At 42.5% G+C, this 20,844-nt stretch overlaps 1 protein-coding gene across 1 annotated transcript in view; it reads left to right on the top strand.

Annotated features, from left to right (window-relative positions):
* The window catches only part of cct7 (chaperonin containing TCP1, subunit 7 (eta)), a 40,987-nt gene extending 20,502 nt beyond the window's left edge, over window positions 1-20,485 (top strand). Inside the window, exons 5-12 of the mRNA XM_063047180.1 lie at window positions 895-947; window positions 1,640-1,811; window positions 6,930-7,094; window positions 12,324-12,512; window positions 14,704-14,801; window positions 18,302-18,434; window positions 18,911-19,117; window positions 20,032-20,485. Of these exons, the coding sequence (XP_062903250.1) occupies window positions 895-947; window positions 1,640-1,811; window positions 6,930-7,094; window positions 12,324-12,512; window positions 14,704-14,801; window positions 18,302-18,434; window positions 18,911-19,117; window positions 20,032-20,256 (1,242 nt within the window). The 3' untranslated portion in view covers window positions 20,257-20,485. The remainder of the gene's footprint in view (window positions 1-894; window positions 948-1,639; window positions 1,812-6,929; window positions 7,095-12,323; window positions 12,513-14,703; window positions 14,802-18,301; window positions 18,435-18,910; window positions 19,118-20,031) is intronic.
* The last annotated feature ends 359 nt before the right edge of the window (window positions 20,486-20,844 follow it).

Here is a 20,844-nt window from a genome sequence, read left to right on the forward strand (position 1 = left end):
TGCTTTCTCTTTGTGAAGCCTCAAAGAGCTAAAGCCTTAAAATCACCACTCTGACTATTCTGTTCAGATGACGGCTGCTGCGCTTGCCCCGCCTTCCTTTAATTTGCTCTTACTAATCAATCCCAAACACCGATCGGCCGCTGGTTAAAGTTCTATTATGCTACCGTGACCCACTCCTGCCTTTTATCCTTGGTCAGTGGACCTAATTGAAGTCCCCACCTCTCCAGACTTCTGATGTCTGGATTGGCTGCTGCTCAAAGCTCTGTTTGTCTAAGGTTTGCACTATAGAATTCCCTCCCTTTACATGTTGTTCTCCTTTACAAATACATTTGAAATTTACTTTGGAATGAACAGTTTTGAAGTTCTTCTTGTATTTTCTTCTTGCTATGGTGTTGATCTTTACCACTTTTGCTCGTGTGACATAGTTTGAGATATCTTATTCTAAATATATGATATTAACAACGGAGAGATTCTCTGATCTGGTATTGCATTCACAATAACAGATCTTTCCTCGAAGATTCATATCGGGACACACACAATGTGGTCAGCACTCTTTAGGTCAGGCAGCATCTATGGAGTCTACATTTTGGGCTGAGACTGTTCTTCAGGGCTGTTTATCAGTTGACCAGTATCAATGTCTCACGTAGACATTGCTAAGCAGATTATCAGGTCACTATCACGTTGCTCCATTTGTCAACTTGCATGTAGGTTGGTTGCATTCAACAATACAACTTAAGGCATTATGGCTGTAAAGTGCTTTTAGAGGTCCTGAGTTTGTCCTCCACATGTATCTCAAGTGTTAGGTACACTCAGCAAAGTAGTTTAGTGTTATGAACTTCAGTATTATCATCTTGAACTGTGTGTATGATTTTATATTTTTTGTTTGTGGAACAGGCTGTGGAAAAAATTAAAGCCATTGCTGTAACTGTGAAGAAAGACGACAAGGAGTAAGTGATCTGCCTCTGATTACATTGGTCTACTATGTCTACTACCTAGTGGCTTACTAGGAATATTCACATCTGAGTTTGGTGATACTGTTATAGTTTGCCATAGAGTGAATGAGTGACTATTACCCACAGTCACCACTCAGTAATTATTTGAAGCAATATTTGATAATCTATAAACGGTATTAACAATTACATTGTTCAAGTTGAAGTTAATTGTCATTCAACTATACACAATACACATGTATACAGCTAAACGAAACAGCATCCCTCAGGGGCCAAGGTGGGGCACAGTATTTACAGTAATGACACCACATACTGTCACACAACAAGTCCCGGAGTGAGACAGCCTGATGGTTGATGGCGCATGGGACGTTGTCCGAGAGCCACGTTTCAGCAAAAACAAGTACTCGGCAGTTCCTCATTTCGCACATTCTATCGATGTATCAGTTAGGGTTAGAAACTTGAGGACATACTTTGTTGGCGACAGAAGCATGGCGACACTTACGGGCTGCTCCTAGCACAATCCTCAAACTATGAAAGAATACATATGTGTTTCACGGTGCGTTTTGAAGTAGAGGTGACAAATGAAACGAATCTGTAAATCCTTCTGTACTGATAGAGGATGAACTTGCTGCTTTGTTTTTATTTTAGTCCTTTCAACAGTTTTGTTTCTTCTCTCCTGTCCCGTGTAGGCAACAACGAGAGCTCCTTGAGAAATGTGCGGCTACGGCCCTCAGCTCCAAGCTGATTGCTTTGCAGAAAGATTTCTTCTCCAAGATGGTGGTAGATGCGGTGATGATGTTGGATGATCTCCTCCCACTGAAAATGATTGGAATGAAGAAAGTTCAAGGAGGTGGTTTGGAGGTCAGTGTGACTGCGGGTGATAACTAGTTTTAAATGGTAGCTTAGTGATTTTCTTAAAAGATTTCCTATAATTAAATGCATTTGTATTTCATCCCTCTGTAAAGACAAGAAGCTTTTATCGACGTGACATACCAACTCTTGAACCTGTTTAAATTTTTTGTTTCAAAAATATACTTCATGTTGAAAGCCGATAGCCGTGCCCATTTTACGTGTCCTGATAATGGATACCACAGCACAGAAACAAAACCTTTGGCCCATCTAGTTCCTGCTGAATTGTTACTCTGCTTAGTTCCATTGACCTGCATCGGCATCAGGGTCCTCCATACCCCTCCCATCTACGTACTGATCCAAATTTCTTTTAAATGTTGCATTTGAACCACGTTCATCACTTAGCTGGCAGCTTGTTTCTGTTTTCCTGAGGTGTTTTGTCATTGTCTGTGTTCTGGATTACTCTCAGTGCCACGTGCTTGCCAGGGCAGGAATATGATATTGGTACACATGAATGAGTGGCTGAGGAAGTGGTGCAGAGGGCAGGGTTTCAGATTTCTAGATCATTGGGATCTCTTCTGAGAAAGGTATGACTTGTACAAAAAAGACAGGGACCCAATGCGGGTAGGTTTGCTAAAGCTGTTGCAGAGGGTTTAAACTAAGTTGGCATGGGGCAGGAACCACGGTGATAAGACTGAGGGAGTAGTAGTTGGTATACAACTCGATGCGGTTTGTAGTGGGACTGTGAGGAAGGACAAGCAGATGGTGGGGCAAAGTTGCAGTCAGTGGGTTGAGGTGAAGTGTAACATGGGGCAAAATCAAAAAGGGTGATGAATACAGGACTGAAAGTTATATTTGAATGCATACTGTATACAGAATAAAGTAGATGATCTTGTAGTGCAGTTAGAGATTGGCAGGTATGACATTGTGGGCATGACTGAAAGAAGATCATAGATGTGAGCTTAACATCCAAGGATACACTTTGTATTAAAGAGACAGGCAGGTAGGCAGAGGGGTGGGATGGTTCTGTTGGTTAAAAAAAAATGAAATTAAATCCTTAGAAAGAGGTGACTTAGGATCGGAAGACGTGGAATTAAGCAATTGCAAAGGTTAAAAGACCCTGATGAGAGTTATGTACGGGCCTCTAAACAGTAACCAGGATGTGGGATATAATTTTCAATGGGAAATAGGAAAAGCCTATAATAAGGGCAATATAATAACTCTTTCAAATCTCTTACTAGCTCTTCCTTCAGTTAGTCCTGACGAAGGGTCTCAGCCTGAAATGTCGACTGTACCTCTTCCTAGCGATGCTGCCTGACCTGTTGCGTTCACCAGCAACTTTGATGTGTGTTGCTAATAAGGGCAGTGTTAAGATAGTCATGGGGGATTTCAGTATGCTGTTAGATTGGGAAAATCAGGTTGGTGCTGGATCCCAAGAGAGGGAATTTGTAGAATGACTACGAGATGTTTTATTTTAGAGCAGCTATGGTTGACCCCACTAGGGAAAGGCAATTCTGGATTGGGTGTTGTGTATCAAGCCAGATTAGATTAGGGAACATAAGGTAAAGGAATCCTTCAGAGGCAGTAATGTGATAGGATTCATCCTTCAGATCTAGAGGGAGAAGATAAGTTCAGATGTATCAACACTACAGTGGAGTAAAGGGAATTGCGATTGGAGCTGTCCAAAGTTGATTTGAAGGGGACACTGGAAGGGATGACAGCAGAACAGCATTGGCTGGAGTTTCTGGGGGCAATTTACAAGTGGCTAGATAGATGCATCTCAAAACTGAAGAAGCATTCTAAAAGAAGGATGAAGCAACTGTCAAGGGAAGTCAAAGATAACATAAAAGCAAAAGAGAGGGCATATAATATAGCAGAAATTAGTGGGAACTTTGAGGATTGGGAAGTTTTTAAACCAACAGAAGGCAACTAAAACAATAATGAGAGAAAAGATGAAATATGAAGAGAAGCTAGCCAACAATATCAAAGCGGATACCAAAAGTTTTTTTTCCGGATATATAAAGAGTGAAAGAGGAGAGAGTGGGTATTAGACCACTGGAAAGTGATGCTGGAGAGGTAGTAATAGGGGACAATGAAATGCTGGATGACACCAGCACAGTGAAAGACAACAGCAGTATGCCAGATATTCAAGAGTGTCAGAAGGCAGAAGTTGGTAGTACAAAGGTTAAGGTGCTAGGGAAGCTGAAAGGTCTGAAGGTAAATAAGTCACCTGGAAAAGATGGACTACAGCCTGGGGTCTGCTATATGTTACGATCTTTCAAGAATCACTAGATTATGGCATGGTTCTGGAGGACTCTTTAAGAAGGGAGAGGAGGGAAATTATAGGCCAGTTAGCCTGACTTCAGTAGTTGGGAAGATGTTGAAATCTTTTGTTAGGATGAGGTTTCGGGGTACTTAAAGGCATATGATAAAGTGGGCAATTGTAAGCATGATTTCCTTAAGGGGATTTCTTGCCTTTCAAATCTGTTGGACTTTGAGGAAATAACAGGCAGGATAGATGAAGGAGAATTAGTGAGTCTTGTTCATTTGGAATTTCAGAATGCCTGTGATAAGCAGCCACATAACAAGAGCCCATGGTAGTACAAGAAAGATATTAACATGGATAGAACTTGGCTAATTGACAGGAGGCAAAGAGTTGGAATAAAGAGAGCTTCCAGTGACGACTGGTGTTCTGTAGGGGGCAGTATTCGGTTTGCTTCTTTTCATGTTATATGTCAATGATTTGGATGATTGAATTAAAAGTTGCTGGTGAGCGCAGCAGGCCAGGCAGCATCTCTAGGAAGGGGTAACGAGATGCTGCCTGGCCTGCTGCGTTCACCAGCAACTTTTATATGTGTTGCTTGAAATTCCAGCGTCTGCAGATTTCCTCATGTTTGGATGATGGAATTGATGGCTTTGTGGCCAAGTTTGCAGACGATGCAAAGATTGGTGGAGGGGTAGGTAATGTTGAGGAAGCAGAGTCTGCAGAAGAACTTGGACAGATTGGGGAAATGAGTAAAGAAGTGGCGAATAAAATATAGTGTAGGGAAGTGTATGATCATGAACTTTGGTAGAAGGAATAAAGATGTAGGCTATATTTTAATCGGTGACAAAGTTAGAAAATCAGAGGTGTAAAGGGACTTGGGAGTTCTCGTGCAGGATTCCCTGAAGGTTAACTTGCATGTTGAGTCAGTTGTAAGAAAGGCAAATGCAATGTTAGGGTTTATTTCGAGAGGACTAGAATATAAGAGAAAGGTTATGATGCTGAGGGTTTATAAGCCATTGGTCAAACCACACTTGGAGTATTGCGAACGGTTTTGGGCTTTTATCTCGGAAAAGATGTGCTGGAATTGGAGAGGGTCCAGAGGAGGTTCATGAGACCGATTCCAGGAATGGAAGGGTTAGCATATGAGGAGCGTATGGTGGCTCTGGGCCTGTACTCACTGGAGTTTAGAAGAATTAGTGGTACAGATCTCATTGAAACCTACTGAATTTTGAAAGGTCTAGATAGAGTGGATGCGGCGAGAATGTTTCCTATAAATCAGTCATGACGAAGCAGGCTCAATGAGCCAAGTGGCCTAATTCTGCTCCTATGTCTTACGGTTTAGTGATTGCATTTTTAAGAGTGTGTCTGATGTAAACTGAAGTTACAAACGAGAAAATGTGCAGATGCTGGAAATCCAAGCAACACACACAAAATGCTGGAGGAAGTCAGCAGGCCAGGTAGCATCTATGGAAAAGAGTACAGGTCACATTTTGGGCCAAGACTTTTCAGCAGGACAGCTGTGATTACATCTCTTTGTAATGATGACCCTTGATAGTTGGTTGTATAACTTTCTCTGGTCTGAAGGCTATCTAGCATTATTTCTGTTCTTTGTCCTAATCAGATTTATAACTCTGCTCCCATTGCGCCATTAATCTCATGATTATGAGATTGCTGTTGATGTGATGTATAATCAAATGTAATTTGTAAGTTTCTGCTCTTGTCTTTTTGAATTATCTCTTATTTTGTTTAAGACCTGCTGATTCTTCTTTTTCCATGATCCCCTTAAGCTACATGCTGATACAATCATATTTTTTTAATTAACCAATAAATTATAAGGGAAACATGCAGGTCAGTCAGCATCCATGAGAGATTGCGTGGATTGAAAGCAGCCTTATTTAGTCTTGTGAATTTCTACATGCAGGTCCTTCCCAGATTATGACGGGGTTTCATTCCTGAGAACTGAACAATTAGTAAGTTAGAAGTACAGCTGCCTGCAATAGAACATTGAACATTACAGCACAGTACAGGCCCTTCATTCCATGATGTTGTACCTGGCTTTTAACCTACACCAAGATCAGTCTAACCTTCCCCTCCTGCTTAGCCTTCTTTTTTCTTTAATATTTTGTTTATATTTAAATCAAAATATAGACTAACTAAGAGCAATGTGAAGTCCAATTCAGATTTCTCTGCATGATGTAATGAAATTGCCACAAACTGAGATACCCCACCTCCCCAGCCCCACAATAACCAAACCCCTACCCCACTGGTCTCTCAAGCACACATTGGTATGTAGGGGCTGTTCATAAGTCAGGCACTGGAGGATCCACAATGTACTTCTGTCTCATCGTCAGGTCCATCCATTCAACCATAAAACAAAGGAGCAGAATTAGGCCACTTGGCCCATTGAGCATACTCCACCATTCCATCATGTCAGATTTATTATCCCTCTCAGCCCCATTCTCCTGCCTTCTACTCCCCCTCTCCCCCCATAACCTTTTGCACCCTTGCTGATCAAGAACCTATCAACCTCTGCTTTAAATATACCCAATGACTTGGCCTCCACAGCCATCTGCGACAATGAATTCCACAGTTTCACAACCCTCTGCCTAAAGGAATTCCTTCTCATCTCTGTTCTAAAGGGACATCCTTGTATTCTGAGGCTGTGTCTGGTCCCTGACCATTTTATTTGAATTATTAGTTAAGACTGGGTGGTCTGGTTGCTGATGATCTTGCACATGTTAATATTTGACCTTCTGCACGTGTATAAACAATGCTGGACCACTCATCAATTGTCACTTTGTCCCATCATAATGTGGAAATTGCTAGCTTTAGTGAAATTCTCTCATCTTTGGTCTTAACCACAGGAATCTCAATTGATTGCTGGTGTCGCCTTCAAGAAAACGTTCTCTTACGCTGGATTTGAAATGCAGCCCAAGAAATACGACAGGCCAAGGATTGCCCTACTGAATGTGGAACTGGAACTCAAAGCTGAGAAGGATAATGCAGAGATTCGGGTGGACAATGTTGAGGTCAGTGCTGTGGAGAACAGATCAGTTTTTAATTCCATTCTGTGTTTGTGCAGTAGGTGGAGGGAATGTGTAGTTTAGAGCTATTATTTATTGAGATCAGTGCAGAATAGGCCCTTCGAGCCATACCACCCAGCAATCCCATGATTTAATCCTAGCCTAATCATGGGATAATTTACAATGACCAATTAACCCAGCAACCAGTAGCTCCTTGGACTGTGGGAGGAAACCAGAGAAAACTCATCAAAGAGAGAAAGTACAAACTCATGACAGGCAGTGGCAGGAATTCAACCTGCGTCACCTGCAATGTTCCCTCTAATTTGTAATGACCAGTGTGTGCAAAAATCTTGTGCTATCCATTTTTTTGCCCAGTGCCAACAACAGGCACATGAATAATTTCTTCAATAAAAACAGTATAAATAAACCAGTTCTAAAATCTGCAGACAAATCATTGCAAACTCTACATTGTCAACACTGTCCACGTCAGAAATTGGAAAAGGAAACGTGATTGCGTACGATCGTGAAATACACTTAACATGCCAATGATGTAGAGGATGACAACCTTCTGTGCGCAGTTTAAATTCCTTTGTGCGCTAGTAGCAAAAGATGTTTATGCATACACACTTTAGAGAGAATATTGGTCGCCTGTACTATAACGCATTGTGCTCACCACTACGCTACCATGCAGCTCCATAGAATATAACACAGTACAGCGCAAGAACAGGCCCTTAAATTAGTAATCAAATGGCCAATGAATCTAATCTCTTCTACTGACGCACTATCCATATCCTTACATTTCCCTCACATTCATGGGTCTATCTAAATGTATCTTAAATGTGCCTAATGTTTCTGCCTCTACCACCACCCAGGCAGCACATTCCAGGCACCCACTACTCCCTGTGTTTATATTTTAAAAAAATTAAAAACAAAAACAACTTGCCCCTTACTTTGCCTTTGAAATTACCCTCCCCCCACCGCTCACCTTAAGTTCATGCCCTCTGGTTTTAGACATCTCAGTCCTGGGAAAAGATATTGTTTGTCTACTCTATCTATGCCTCTCATTATAAACCTTTATCAGATCACCCCTTAGTCCCCGCTGCTCGAGAGAAAACAACCGAAGTTTGTGCAATCTCTTATCTGTTTACTAATTCCCAGTACACTGCTGGGAAAAAATAGTACAGGGGTTGCAATATTGAGAATTCCTAATACCTCCAGAGAAGGTAGCTTCTGGAGGCCAGATCTTCAGTGATAGAGTCAAGAGGTTAATCTGGCCTTTACTGTGTCTAGTGCTTTCAGCTGTGTCTTAATATCCCATCTTAACTGTATTTGCACATTGGATACTGTACATCACAGCAGGAGGATAAATCCTATCCAGTTAATCTGTTTACTCCCGGTCATTGGCATGTTGGTGGAAGATATCATCATTAGTCTTATTAAGTAGCACCAATGTCCAAAGTTCAAAATAAATTTATTATCAAAGTACATATATGTCACCATATACGACTTTTGAGATTCACCTTCTTGTGGGCAATTGTAGTAAATAGAAAGAAATGATCAATGAAAAAGTACACACAATAGAGATAGACAAACAACCAATTTGCAAAATACAACAAACTGGGCAAATACAAAAAGAAAAGAAAGCACTAATTAATTAATAAACAAGCAATAAATATCAAGAACACAACTTGTAGAGCCTTTAAAAGTGAGTCCGTTGGTGGTGGAATCAGTTCAGTTGATAGGGTGAGTGAAGTTATCCCCACTGGTTCAAGAATCTGATGGCTGAGGGGTATTAACTGTTTCTGAACCTGTTGGTGTGGGACCTAAGGCTCCTGTACCTCCTGTTGATGATGTCCACTTTGGATTCTACCAAATTCTCCACAAACATTGTGCAAAGAGGTGACCAGAATCGCACCCATTACCGTAAGTGTAGAACAGCTGCAGGAGCATTCAAAACTAAACTCAGTGCTGTTGGATCCTGGTTATTTTCCAATCCAGATGTTCTTTGGCAGTCAAGAATGAGGCTTAAAACTTGTCGATTACGACCATTTACTGTGTGTTGCAAGAGCAAAGAACAAATAGAAAAAGAGAACAAATTTGTGGTAGTTTTGTACAAAAACTATCTCCATCTAGAAGTATAACAACATTCCAACAGCAATTAAACTATAAAAAAGCCAGATTCAAGAGGTGTTACACCTGCTGTAGAAAAACTGCGAAGCTTCTTGAAAAATACAGAAGCAGGTATGCTACAATTACTGGAAATTCATGTATAGAGATGATTACGCCATTGGCATAGCGGTTAGTTCAACACTTCCAGCTCGGGGCGCCAGAGGTCAATTCCGATGCCCTCTGTAATAAAGTTTGTATGTTTTTCCTGTGTTTGGTGGGTTTCCTCCCACAGTCCAAAGACGTTCCAGTTAGTAGGTAAATTGGTTATTGGAAATTGTCCTGTGATTAGGCTAGGGTTAAATTCGTGGGATGCTGGGTAACGTGGCTCGTTATATACTGTATTCATTTTTAATTAGAACTAATAATAGAACTAATTTATGAGGAAAAATAGCAATTTTACACTATTATCCCACAGTGATAATCCAAGATAAAACAGCCATTGGTTAAGGTCACACTGCGTACAAGTGTTGTGGTTGTCAGAGATTCATCATCACTCCTCTACAGAAATTCTTCAGATCAATGTCTGTGGCCAAACCATCTTCATCTTATCGTCAATGATCTTCCTTCCAACATAGATCCAACAATGGGAGGGTTCACTGATGATTGCATAATGCTCAGTTTCATTTACCACTCCTCAGATGGGAGGCCTGGTCAGCATTTAGGAAAAGAGCACAGAAAGGCTAGACAATTTCCAGCTAGAGATGGTCTAATCACCTACCCATGATTGTCAATGATCTCTGCCACGTACCCTGTCATCAACAACTTGGGGTCATCACTAACTGGAAACTATTTTCTAAATTAAAAAATCAGGGTCTTAGAAATCCTCGTCCAAGATTCCCTAAAGGTTAACATGCAGGTTGAGGCAGTGCTAATGAAATCAAATGCAATGTTAGCATTTATTTTGAAAGAACTAGAATACAAAAGCAAGGATGTAATGCTGAGGTTTTATAAAACCGTAAGACCACAAGACATGGGAGCAGAATTAGGCCATTTGGCCCATCAGGTCTGCTCTGCCATTCAATCATGGCTGATCCTTTTTACCACTCCTCGCCCTTTTCCCATAACCTTTAATGCCGTGACCAATCAAGAACTTATCATTCTCTGCCTTAAATACACCCAACAACCTGGCCTCCACAGCTGCCTGTGGTAACAAATTCCACAAATTCACCACCCTTTGGCTAAAGAAATTTCTCTGCATCTCTGTTTTAAATAGATGCCCTTCTATCCTGAGGCTGTGCCCTCTTGTCCTAGAGTCCCCCGCCATGCAAAACATCCTTTCCACATCTACTCTGTCAAGGTCTTTCAACATTCGAAAGGTGTCAATGAGAGCCCACCCCCATCCTTTCATTTTCAGAATCATCCTTGTGAACCTCCTCTGAACCCTCTCCAATTACAGCACATCTTTTCTTAGGTAAGGAGCCCAAAACTGTTCACAATACTCAAGGTGAGGCCTCACCAGTGCCTTATGAAGCTTCCACATCACATCCTTGCTCTTGTATTCTAGACATCTTGAAATGAATGCGAACATGGCATTTGCCTTCCTCACCACCAACTCTACCTGCTAGTTAACTTTCAGGGGATTCTGCACCAGAACTCTCAAGTCCCTTTGTATCTCAGATTTTTGGATTTTTTCCCCATTTAGAAAATAATCTGCACATTTATTTCTACTACCAAAGTGCATGACCATGCATTTTCCAACATTGTATTTCATTTGCCACTTTCTTGCCCATTCTCCTAATCTGTCTTAAGTCCTTCTGTATCCTACCTGTTTTCTCAATATTATCTGCCCTCTCCACCAAGTTTTGGATAATCTGCAAACTTGACCATATAGCTATCTATTCCATCATCTAAATCATTGATAATCAGCATAAAAATAAGCTGTCCCAACACTGACCCCTACTAGTCACTGGAGGCCAACCAGAAAAGGATCCTTTTATTCCCACTCACTGTCTCCTACCAATAACCCATGCCAGTAACTGTTCTGTAATACCATGGGCTCTAACTTGGTAAGCAGCCTCCTGTGTGGCATCTTGTCAGAGGCCTTCTGTAAGTCCAAATATGCAATGTCCACTGCATTCCTTTTATCTATCCTACTTGTAATCTCCTCAAAGAATTCCAGCAGGTTCGTCAGGCAAGATTTTCCCTTAAGGAAACCATGCTGACTTTGTCCTATCTTGTCCAATGTCACCAACTACTCCATAACCTCATCTTTAACAATTGCCCAACCACTGAGGTCAGGCTAACTGGTCTATAATTTCCTTTCTGCTGCCTTCCTCCTTTCTTAAGAGTGGAGTGACATTTGCAATCTTCTAGTCCTCTGGCACCATGCCAGAGTCCAGTAATTTTTGAAAGATCATTACTAATGCCTCTACAATCTCTACTGCTACCTCTTTCAGAATCCTAGGGTGCAATTCATCTGGTCTGGGTGATTTATGTACCTTTAGGTCTTTCAGCTTTCTGAGCACCTTCTCCCCTGTAATAGTAACTGCACTCACTTCTCTTCCCGCACGGTCTTCAACATTGGGCACACTGCTAGTGTCTTCCACAGTGAAGACATTGGTCAGACCACATTTTTGGAGTATTGTGGGCAGTTTTATGCCCTTTATCTAAAAAAATACATGCTGGCATTGTTGGAATCTATCCAGTCTTTCAAGTTGTCCCAGGTATGCATTTAAGGAAAGACACTACCTCTCCTAGAGATGAAGTCTTTAGAGCTTCTGGTGCCATTTTGGTAGCTCTGGATTTTTATGGGATGGAGATGCTTGCCCATGTCCAACCTTCCTCCTTTCGCAGCCAGGCTTGGGACTGTCTATGATGGAGATAAAAACAGAAAATGCATCAGTGGCGAGAGAAGCAGAATTAATATTTCAGGTTGACTTCAAACACTGCCTCTGCTTCTTTCTGCACCGATTCTGCCCTACCACTGATAATTTCCAATGTTAGCCGATTCTTGACCACCCTGGTCAATCATACCAATGTATTTTACCACCCTGGTGCACCACACCACTTGTTTCCCCTCTTTACTTGAACCTGCTATTAACTAGACTGGTTTCTTGTCCCTTCTAGGATTACCAGGCCATAGTTGATGCTGAGTGGAATATTCTTTATGATAAGCTTGAGAAGATCTACCAGTCCGGAGCGAAGGTTGTGCTGTCGAAGCTTCCCATTGGAGATGTGGCAACCCAGTATTTTGCTGATAGGGACCTGTTCTGTGCTGGCAGAGTACCAGAAGAAGATCTCAAGCGGACCATGATGGTCAGTGATTCCACAGAGTTTAATGATAAACTGTTTGAATGGAAATGTGCTGTATGAAGTGTGTACTTGATGTAACTTGGCTGTTGCTAGATCTGGGAATCAGATCCATGGGTGTCACTATGTATTGTGATTGATTTAAGATTAAAGATTGTCTAAGATCATTCCCAGTACACAAGTGCAAAGGAGAACAAAATAGTCATTACTCCAAGTCTGATGCAGCACAATAAGATAGGTAACACAACAGTAAAAAAAAAACATAGTAAATATAAGATAGCACATCAGGTCAATAGTATGTCCATAAAATGAAGCTAGACACAGGGGTGTCTGTACATAAGGTGACTCTGACAGGAAATGATAATGTAGTAATGGTTGGGGCTATTGGAGTGTGGAGGGGTGGGTTAGTTGGTGGAGATGTTGATTAGCCTTACAGATTGGGAAAAGTCACTGTTTTTGAGTCTGGTGGTCTTGGTGTGGAAGCTGCGTAGTCTCTTCCCTGATGGGAGTGGGACAAACAGTCCATGAGCCAGGTGTGTGGTGATATTGTTCGCTTTTTCCCGACAGCTTTCGTATATATGTCCTTGAGGTCTTGTAGGCTGGTGCTGGTGATGCTGTGGGCGGTTTTGACTACCTGCTGTGGAGCCTTTCTGTCCATTGTAGTGCAGTTACCACAACCTGTATTAAAAGGCCCACTGCAATTGATAGGACCTCATCTCCATGAAATTGTTGATAAGAAATATAATAACAAAAGCAAAGCTGTAGACTCTGGAAATCTGAATATCTTCCAAACTTTGAAAAAGTGAGAAAGTTTCGGGGAAAGGCTATAGATGCTGGCTCACCCGAGTTCCTCCAACACTTTCTATTTTTAATACTAATAAAATTGTCTGGGAGTTAATGAAACTGATGTTGATTCAATCTAGAGGATCCAGAGGAGGTTCAAGAGAATGATTCCAGAAATAAATGGATTAACATATGAGAAGAGTTTGATGGCTCTGGACCTGTACTTGTTGGAGTTTAGAAGAATAAAGGGTGGATCTCATTGAAACCTACTGAATGTTGAAAGGCCTAGATAGATTGAGTGTGGTGAGGATGTTTCCTATAGTGGGGGAGCCTGGGATCTCAGTACACAGCCTCAGAATAGAGAAATGCTGCCCCTTTAGAACAGGAGTTTCTGTAGCCAAAGGCTGGTGAGTCTGTGGAATTCATTGCATATGTATTTATAGCAGAGGTTGATAAGTTCTCGATTATTAAAAACATCAGAAGGTTACAAGAAGGCAGAATAGGGCTGAGAGGGATAATAATCAGCTGTGATGGAATAGCAGAACAGGCTCAGTGGGCCAAATGGCCTAGTTCTTCTATGTCTTGTGATCTTAGCTCCTTCAGGTAACAGGTGAGCAGTTGTTGGATTTGAGTTATGTAATGGTGAGAGTGTTATGGGGTTCTCTTGTTATTTTTTATTTTTCCAAATTTCTTACCTATAGGTCAACCCTTTCTGTATTCCAGTTCGGAATCCGCTCCTTGCCACAGAAATTGATTTGCCATCTGACCGAACAGCCATCAAAGCAGGATTAGTTTGGAATAGTCAGGATCTAAGAGACGCAATGATACTTTTCCCAGGGTGGAAATGGCAAAAGGGGGCATAATTTTAAGGTGATTGGATGAAAATATAGGGTGGATATTAGATCACAAGCAAGAGAAAATCTGCAGATGGTGGAAATCCAAGCAACGCACACAAAATGCTGGAAGAACTCAGCAGGCCAGGCAGCATCTATGGTAAAGAGTAAACAGTTGACGTTTGAGGCCGAGGCCCTTATCAGGACTGGAGAAAAAAGATGAAAAGTTAAGACTAAGCTGTTGACTGTTTACTCTTTTCCATCGATGCTGCCTGGCCTGCTGAGTTCCTCCAGCATTTTGTGTTTGTTGTTGGGTGGATGTCAGAGGTAGGTTTTTCACATAGAGAGTGGTGGGTGTTTGGAATACACTGCTGGAATGGTGGTGGAGACAGATACATTAGGGACAATGTGGATAGGCATATGAATGATGGGGGGCTATGTGGGAGGGAAGGGTTAGATTGATGAAAGAAGGTTGAAAGGTCACTACATCATTGTGGGCTGAATGTTCTCTACTGCTTGATATTAATGGAATGGTGCATCTTTTGAGTCCCTGCAGACATTTTTGTGTTTGTGTCCTTCAGGCTTGCGGTGGTTCCATTCAGACCAGTGTTAATGCCATGACAGAGGATGTGTTGGGACAGTGTGAGCAGTTTGAGGAGGTCCAGGTTGGAAGTGAAAGGTAATTGAGACTTGGTTTGTATCTGCACGGCCTGAAGCCTAGCATTAACCTTTTTGTTTGTACGTGGAGTCACACCATGGATCTATCACACAGCAACAGCAACACTGGTGTTAGTATATAGACCAAAATGTTAATACTGACTGAGGCATTACATTGGGATATAATGCATGTGACATTTCAGATAAATACAAGACTTCATTGATGCTGTCACCAACGCTGAGTGAGATGATTCAGATCTCAGTGTTGGGAACTACTGCTTCTCTTATGTATGAAGGACCTGGATTCAGAAACTGATTAAGTTCAAAACAGAGTGGACATTAAAATTAACTGAGGTGGCCAGAATGAATTAGACATGACACGCAACTGGACAAAACAAGGTCCATGTACCTCAGATGGGATGAAAAGGTAAATGACGTGTAATCTTGAAAAGAATTGAGAAGCTTGCTGAGAAAGTTTTAGTAGAACTAATGATAAATGTGCCAACTCGTACAGGTGAACTATAAGAGCCATATAGCAGAGAAACAGGCCCTTTGATTGACAACAATATCAGTGTTAATCTCATCTTCTAGCACTTTATCCGTAGTCTTCTGTGCATTTCAAGTGCTTGGCTGGATACCTATGTGTAATGAGAGTGTCTTATTTCCACCAACACTTCAGGCAGTGCCTTCCGGATTCCAAGACCCTCTAGGTGAAAAGTGTCTTACCTGGGTTCCCTCAAAACCTCCTACATCTTTTACCTTAAACCTATATACGACGTATAAGGTGTTGGTGAGGCCAAATTTGGAGTATTGTGTACAGTTCTGGTCACCTAACTACAGGGAATATCAAGAAGGTTGAAAGAGGTCAGACAAAATTTACAAGGATGCTGCCAGCACTTGAGGACCTGAGTTATAGGCAAGGTTGAATAGGTTAGAATTTTATTCCCTGGAGCGCAGGAGAATGAGGAGAGATTTGTTAGAGGTATACAAAATGAGGGGTGTAGATGAGGTAAATGCAAGCAGGCTTTTTCCACTGAGCTTGGGTGAGACCAGCACTGGAGGTCATAGGTGAAAGGTGAACTATTTCAGGGAAACTTCGTCACTGAAGGTGGTGTGAGTGTGGAATGAGTTGCCAGCAGAAGTGGTGGGTGCAGGTTCAGCTGCAGCATTAGAGAGGTTTGGATAAGTACAAGAATGGGAGGTGTTTGGAGGATTATGGTCTATGTTAACCCTTTCATTCCTGGAATCATTCTCGTGAATCTCCTCTGGATCCTCTCAAATGCCAGCTCATCTTTCTCAGATAAGCAGCCCCAAACTGCTCAGAATACTCCATGTGGTCTGACCAATGCCTTATAAAGCCTCATCCTTGCTTTTATATTCTATTCCTCTCAAAATGAATGCTGACATTGCATTTGCCTTTCATTTACTAGTTTATAAAATTAAATGAGCAAAGCTGGAAGTATATGGTAGGGCAATCATGTACAGGTGGTATAAAGGCCAGTGTTGAATCTTCTGTGGATGCACAGAAAGCTGCCACAAGAAGATGGGTGGTGATTGGTTGAGATGGAAGAGGTAAGCCAGGGGATTACAGAGAGAGCAGCCCTTTTGAAAAGCTGAAAGGATATGGAAAGGTGTCTCAGTTGGAATGGAACATAGACTAGTACAGCACAGGAACCGGCCCTTCAGCCCACAATGTTGTGTCAAGTCAATTAAATTAGTAATCAAATGGCCAACTAAACTTTTCGTTCCATTTTCCTCACAATCTTGTCTAAACGTCTCTTAAAGGTCTGCCTCCACCACCAACCCAGGCAGTCCATGCCAGGCATCCACCACTCTTGTGTAAAAGAGCAAATTGCCCCTCACATCTCCTTTGAAGTTACACCCTTTCACCTTAAATGCATCCCTGTGGTATTAGACATTTCAACCCTGAGAAAAAGATTCTGTCTACTCTATCTATGCCTCTCATTAGATCTCTAGCCACTGCCTTTCCAGAGAAAACAACCCAAGTTTGTCCAACCTCTTGTGATAGCACATGCCCCCTAATCCAGGCAACATCCTAGTGAACCTCTTCTACCCCCTCTCCAAAGCCTTGACATCAACCAGAGGCAACTGGCACTCTATGCAATACTCCAGATAAAGCCTAACTAGAATTTTTATAAAGCTGCAATAATAATACACCTTCGTGACTTTTAAACTCAATGCCTCGACCAATAAAGGCAAGCGTTCTTAACCACTTGTCAACCTGTGTAGCTATTTTCAGGGAACTATGAATTTGAACCCCATGATCCCTCTGCTCATCAACATTGTTAAGGGAGTAGAGTTGAGGAAGATTTTCAGTGTCATAACAAGTTCAGCTACTTGAAGAAGGGTGCTGTTGGAGAGGGGTTTGCTTGACCCTTTGTTCCAGGACAATGTGTGCATGAGATGTCAGTCTGTCCTGCTGTAACAGAGCGGTTCGAGGGATTGGACAACAACTTGGAATCAGCTACCAAAGAGGCATAGGCCACCAGAGGTATCATTGATATAAGCGGGAATGGACTGGATAAGGAGAGAAAGAACAGGGTAAAGCTAGACAGAAGTAAGCCCCATGAGACAAGAACCTGGCTTGTGGGTCTCCCAGGGAGGACATAGAAGCAGTGTGCACAGAGGACAGTGAGTTCAGAGGCTGGAGGGAAGACCTCCTGAGGAGATGGGAGATGATGGTCAGTGGAGTTGTGAAAAGGGAGGTATGAAGAAGTGTCTGGGCTGTTGACATTTAACATCTGTGAGTTTAAGACCATGAGACATAGGAGCAGAATTAGGCCATTCGACCCATGGAGTCTGCTCAGCCATTCCATTATGGCTGATTTATTATCCCCTTCAACCCTATTCTGCCTTCTCCCTTTGACCTATGAATATCTGCTTTAAATATATTCAATGACTTGGCCTCCACAGACACCTGTAGCAGTGAATTCCACAGATTCACCCCCCTCTTGCTAAAGAAATTCCTCCTCATCTTTGTTCTGAAAGGATATCCTTGGATTCTGAGGCTGTGCCCTCTGGTCCTAGACTCCCCCACCACTGGAAATATCCTCTCTGTCTAAACCTTTGAACATTCAGTATTCATTACGATCCCCCTCATTCTAAGCTGCAGTGAGTACAGGGCCTGAGCCATCAAACACTACTCTTGCGTTAACCCTTTCGTTACCGGGATCATTCTCGTCAATCTCCTCTGGACCCTCCATGCCTGCACAGTGTAGATCAGATCATAAAACCACAACACACTGGCCTTGTCAGCAGGTTTGATGATCACATTGGGGTTGGTTCTTAGCAGAGTGTGACATAAAGGTCCAGATGACTCAGTGGAGTTGAAGGTAGTCATTTTGACTAACCAAGCAGGAGCTACATTGTGAAGAACATTCAGATGTCTTTCTAAATGAAGTAACATGCTTTGTGTTGCCATGGCTCACCTGGGGTTTAAACTGTTGCTTGTTTTGGGGATCTGCAATGGACACTGGTAACCTCTCTTACCTCCACCCCTAGGTACAATTTTTTCACTGGGTGCCCCAAGGCCAAGACATGCACGATCATTCTTCGAGGAGGCTCCGAGCAGTTCATGGATGAGGCAGAGCGCTCCCTTCATGACGCAATCATGATTGTCAGGCGGGCCATCAAGGTGAGAGCTTAAAAATTCAAGATTCAGGATTGTTTAATGTCATTTCTAGTACACAAGTGTGAAGGAGATCAAAATAATTGAGGTAAAGAACACAATAATAAAAAAGCATAAATATAAATACGTAAGATAGCTTATATATATTGATTGTATGTTCATAAAGTAATGCTAGCCACAGAAGTCTCTGTGCATAAGGTGACTGACAGGAAATGATAAACGCACCACTCTGTTAAAGAAGCCTACATCTGACATCACGCCTATGTTTTCCTCCAGTAACTTTCAAATTATGCCCCTGGTGTTAGCCATTGATGATGGGGAGGAGGTGGGGGAGTGGTAGCTGTCCACTCTACCCATGCCTCTTATCATCTTGTATACCTTTACCTCTCTTCCTCCTTTACTCCAAAACAAAAAGCCTTAGCTCACTCAACCTATCCTCATATGACATGCTCTCTAATCCATTTTGCGTCTTATTTTCACAGAACGACTCTGTGGTTGCGGGGGGAGGTGCCATTGAAATGGAAATCTCCAAGTACCTGAGGGACTATTCTCGAACCATCCCTGGCAAAGCGCAGCTTCTAATCGGGGCATACGCCAAGGCCCTGGAGGTGATCCCACGGCAGCTGTGTGACAATGCTGGGTTTGACGCCACCAACATCCTCAACAAGCTGCGTGCCAAACATGCCCAGGTAAGGACCAGTCTCTGACCACTCCTCCCTCACCCATGGGACACATGTGAAAACCTCAGGCATGGTTATTGCATTACAGGGAGGGGGAGCAGCCATTCCAGTCTCTTGGGTCTCAGAGTTTGTTTCTCCAGCAGATTCTGTCCATGTTCATGATTGATTGTCCTCTCCCCCATAGCATGGAAGTGGGCCCTTTGAGCCATCAGGGCTGCACCAGTCAAGATTCCTATCTAAGACAGTCCTATTTGCTTGTGTTTGACCCATATCTCTCTGGGTGGCACAGTAGCATTGTGGTTGCATAATGCTTTACAGTGCTAATCACTGGAGTTTGATTCACGCCACGTTCTGTAGGGAGTTTGTACATTCAACCCATGACTGACTGGGTTTCCACTCACATTTTAAAGACGTACCAGTTTGGGTTAGTTAGTGTGGGCATGCTGTGCTGGTGATACTTGCGTGAAACTCCCCCTCCCCCCCAACACATTCTCAGTTTGTTGGCTGTTGACACAAAAAAAACATTTCATTCACTGTATGTTGTATGTTTCAGCGTATATTTACTTATTTAGATACGGCACATGAACAGGCCCTTACGGCCCATCAAACCCGTGCTGCCCAGTTATACCCATGTGGGAAGAAACTGGAGCATCAGGAGATACCACACATACATACACATGAGGAGAACATACAAACTCCTTCCAAACAGGGCAGGAATTGAACCCAGGTCACTGGCACTGTAAAGTAATGTGCTAACCACTACACTACCGTGCCATCCAACTGTATATATGACCAATAAAGCTAATGCAATAAATCTTAAGCGGGGAAGGACAAGGAGAGAAGGGGCTGTGGGAAGTTGTGATTGAACACAGTCCCTTCCCAGAGTCCGTGTGGTGATGATGATGTCCTGCTTACTGTTGCAGGGAGGAATGTGGTATGGCGTGGATGTCAACAACGAGGACATTGCAGATAACTTTGAGGCCTGCGTCTGGGAGCCATGTGTAGTGCGGATCAACGCCCTTACCGCTGCGTCAGAGGCTGCGTGCCTGATTCTGTCTGTGGATGAGACCATCAAGAACCCACGCTCCACTGTAGATTCCTCAGCTCTGCCCAAGGGTCGGGGCAGAGGCAGGCCCCTGGGTCATTGAGTCAGCTCTGCATAGCTCTACTAGGGCAGACCCAGCACTGATTGCATTCCATCAGCAGCCCTTCTGCGGCCACACATAAAGTTTTTGTGTGGCAGGCCCCTTATGAGTGATCTTGTGCTTGGGGGCAGTATTCTGCAGAGATCTTCCAACTTTCAGCTCTATTTATTGTTTTCATCATTTGTATTTCTGACAGAAGCATGTCTGAGAAATAAAGTTCCAGTTTCAACAAGCCTGAAGTTTTGTCTATTTTGTGTCGTATGATCACAGTTACAGACTGATCTCTTTGCTCTTCCTTCCTGTCACCATATTATTGTCTTCTTTCTCCCTTGTGTTTATCCGTTCTTCCCTAGACACAAACGCAAACTCAGTGGGTCAAACAGCATTCGTGGAGGAAAATAGTCAACATTTCGGGTTGAGACCCTTCATTTGGACTCACCATCGAATCAAAATCAGGTTTATTATCACTTACATGCAGTATTGAGTATAAGAGTTGGGATGTAATGTTGAAATTGTACAAGGCATTGGTGAGGCCAAATTTGGAATATTGTGTACAGTTTTGGTCACCGAATTATAGGAAAGATGTCAACA

This window comes from Mobula hypostoma, chromosome 4 (genome assembly GCF_963921235.1).
Source record: "Mobula hypostoma chromosome 4, sMobHyp1.1, whole genome shotgun sequence".
NCBI classification, from domain to species: Eukaryota; Metazoa; Chordata; class Chondrichthyes; order Myliobatiformes; family Myliobatidae; genus Mobula; species Mobula hypostoma.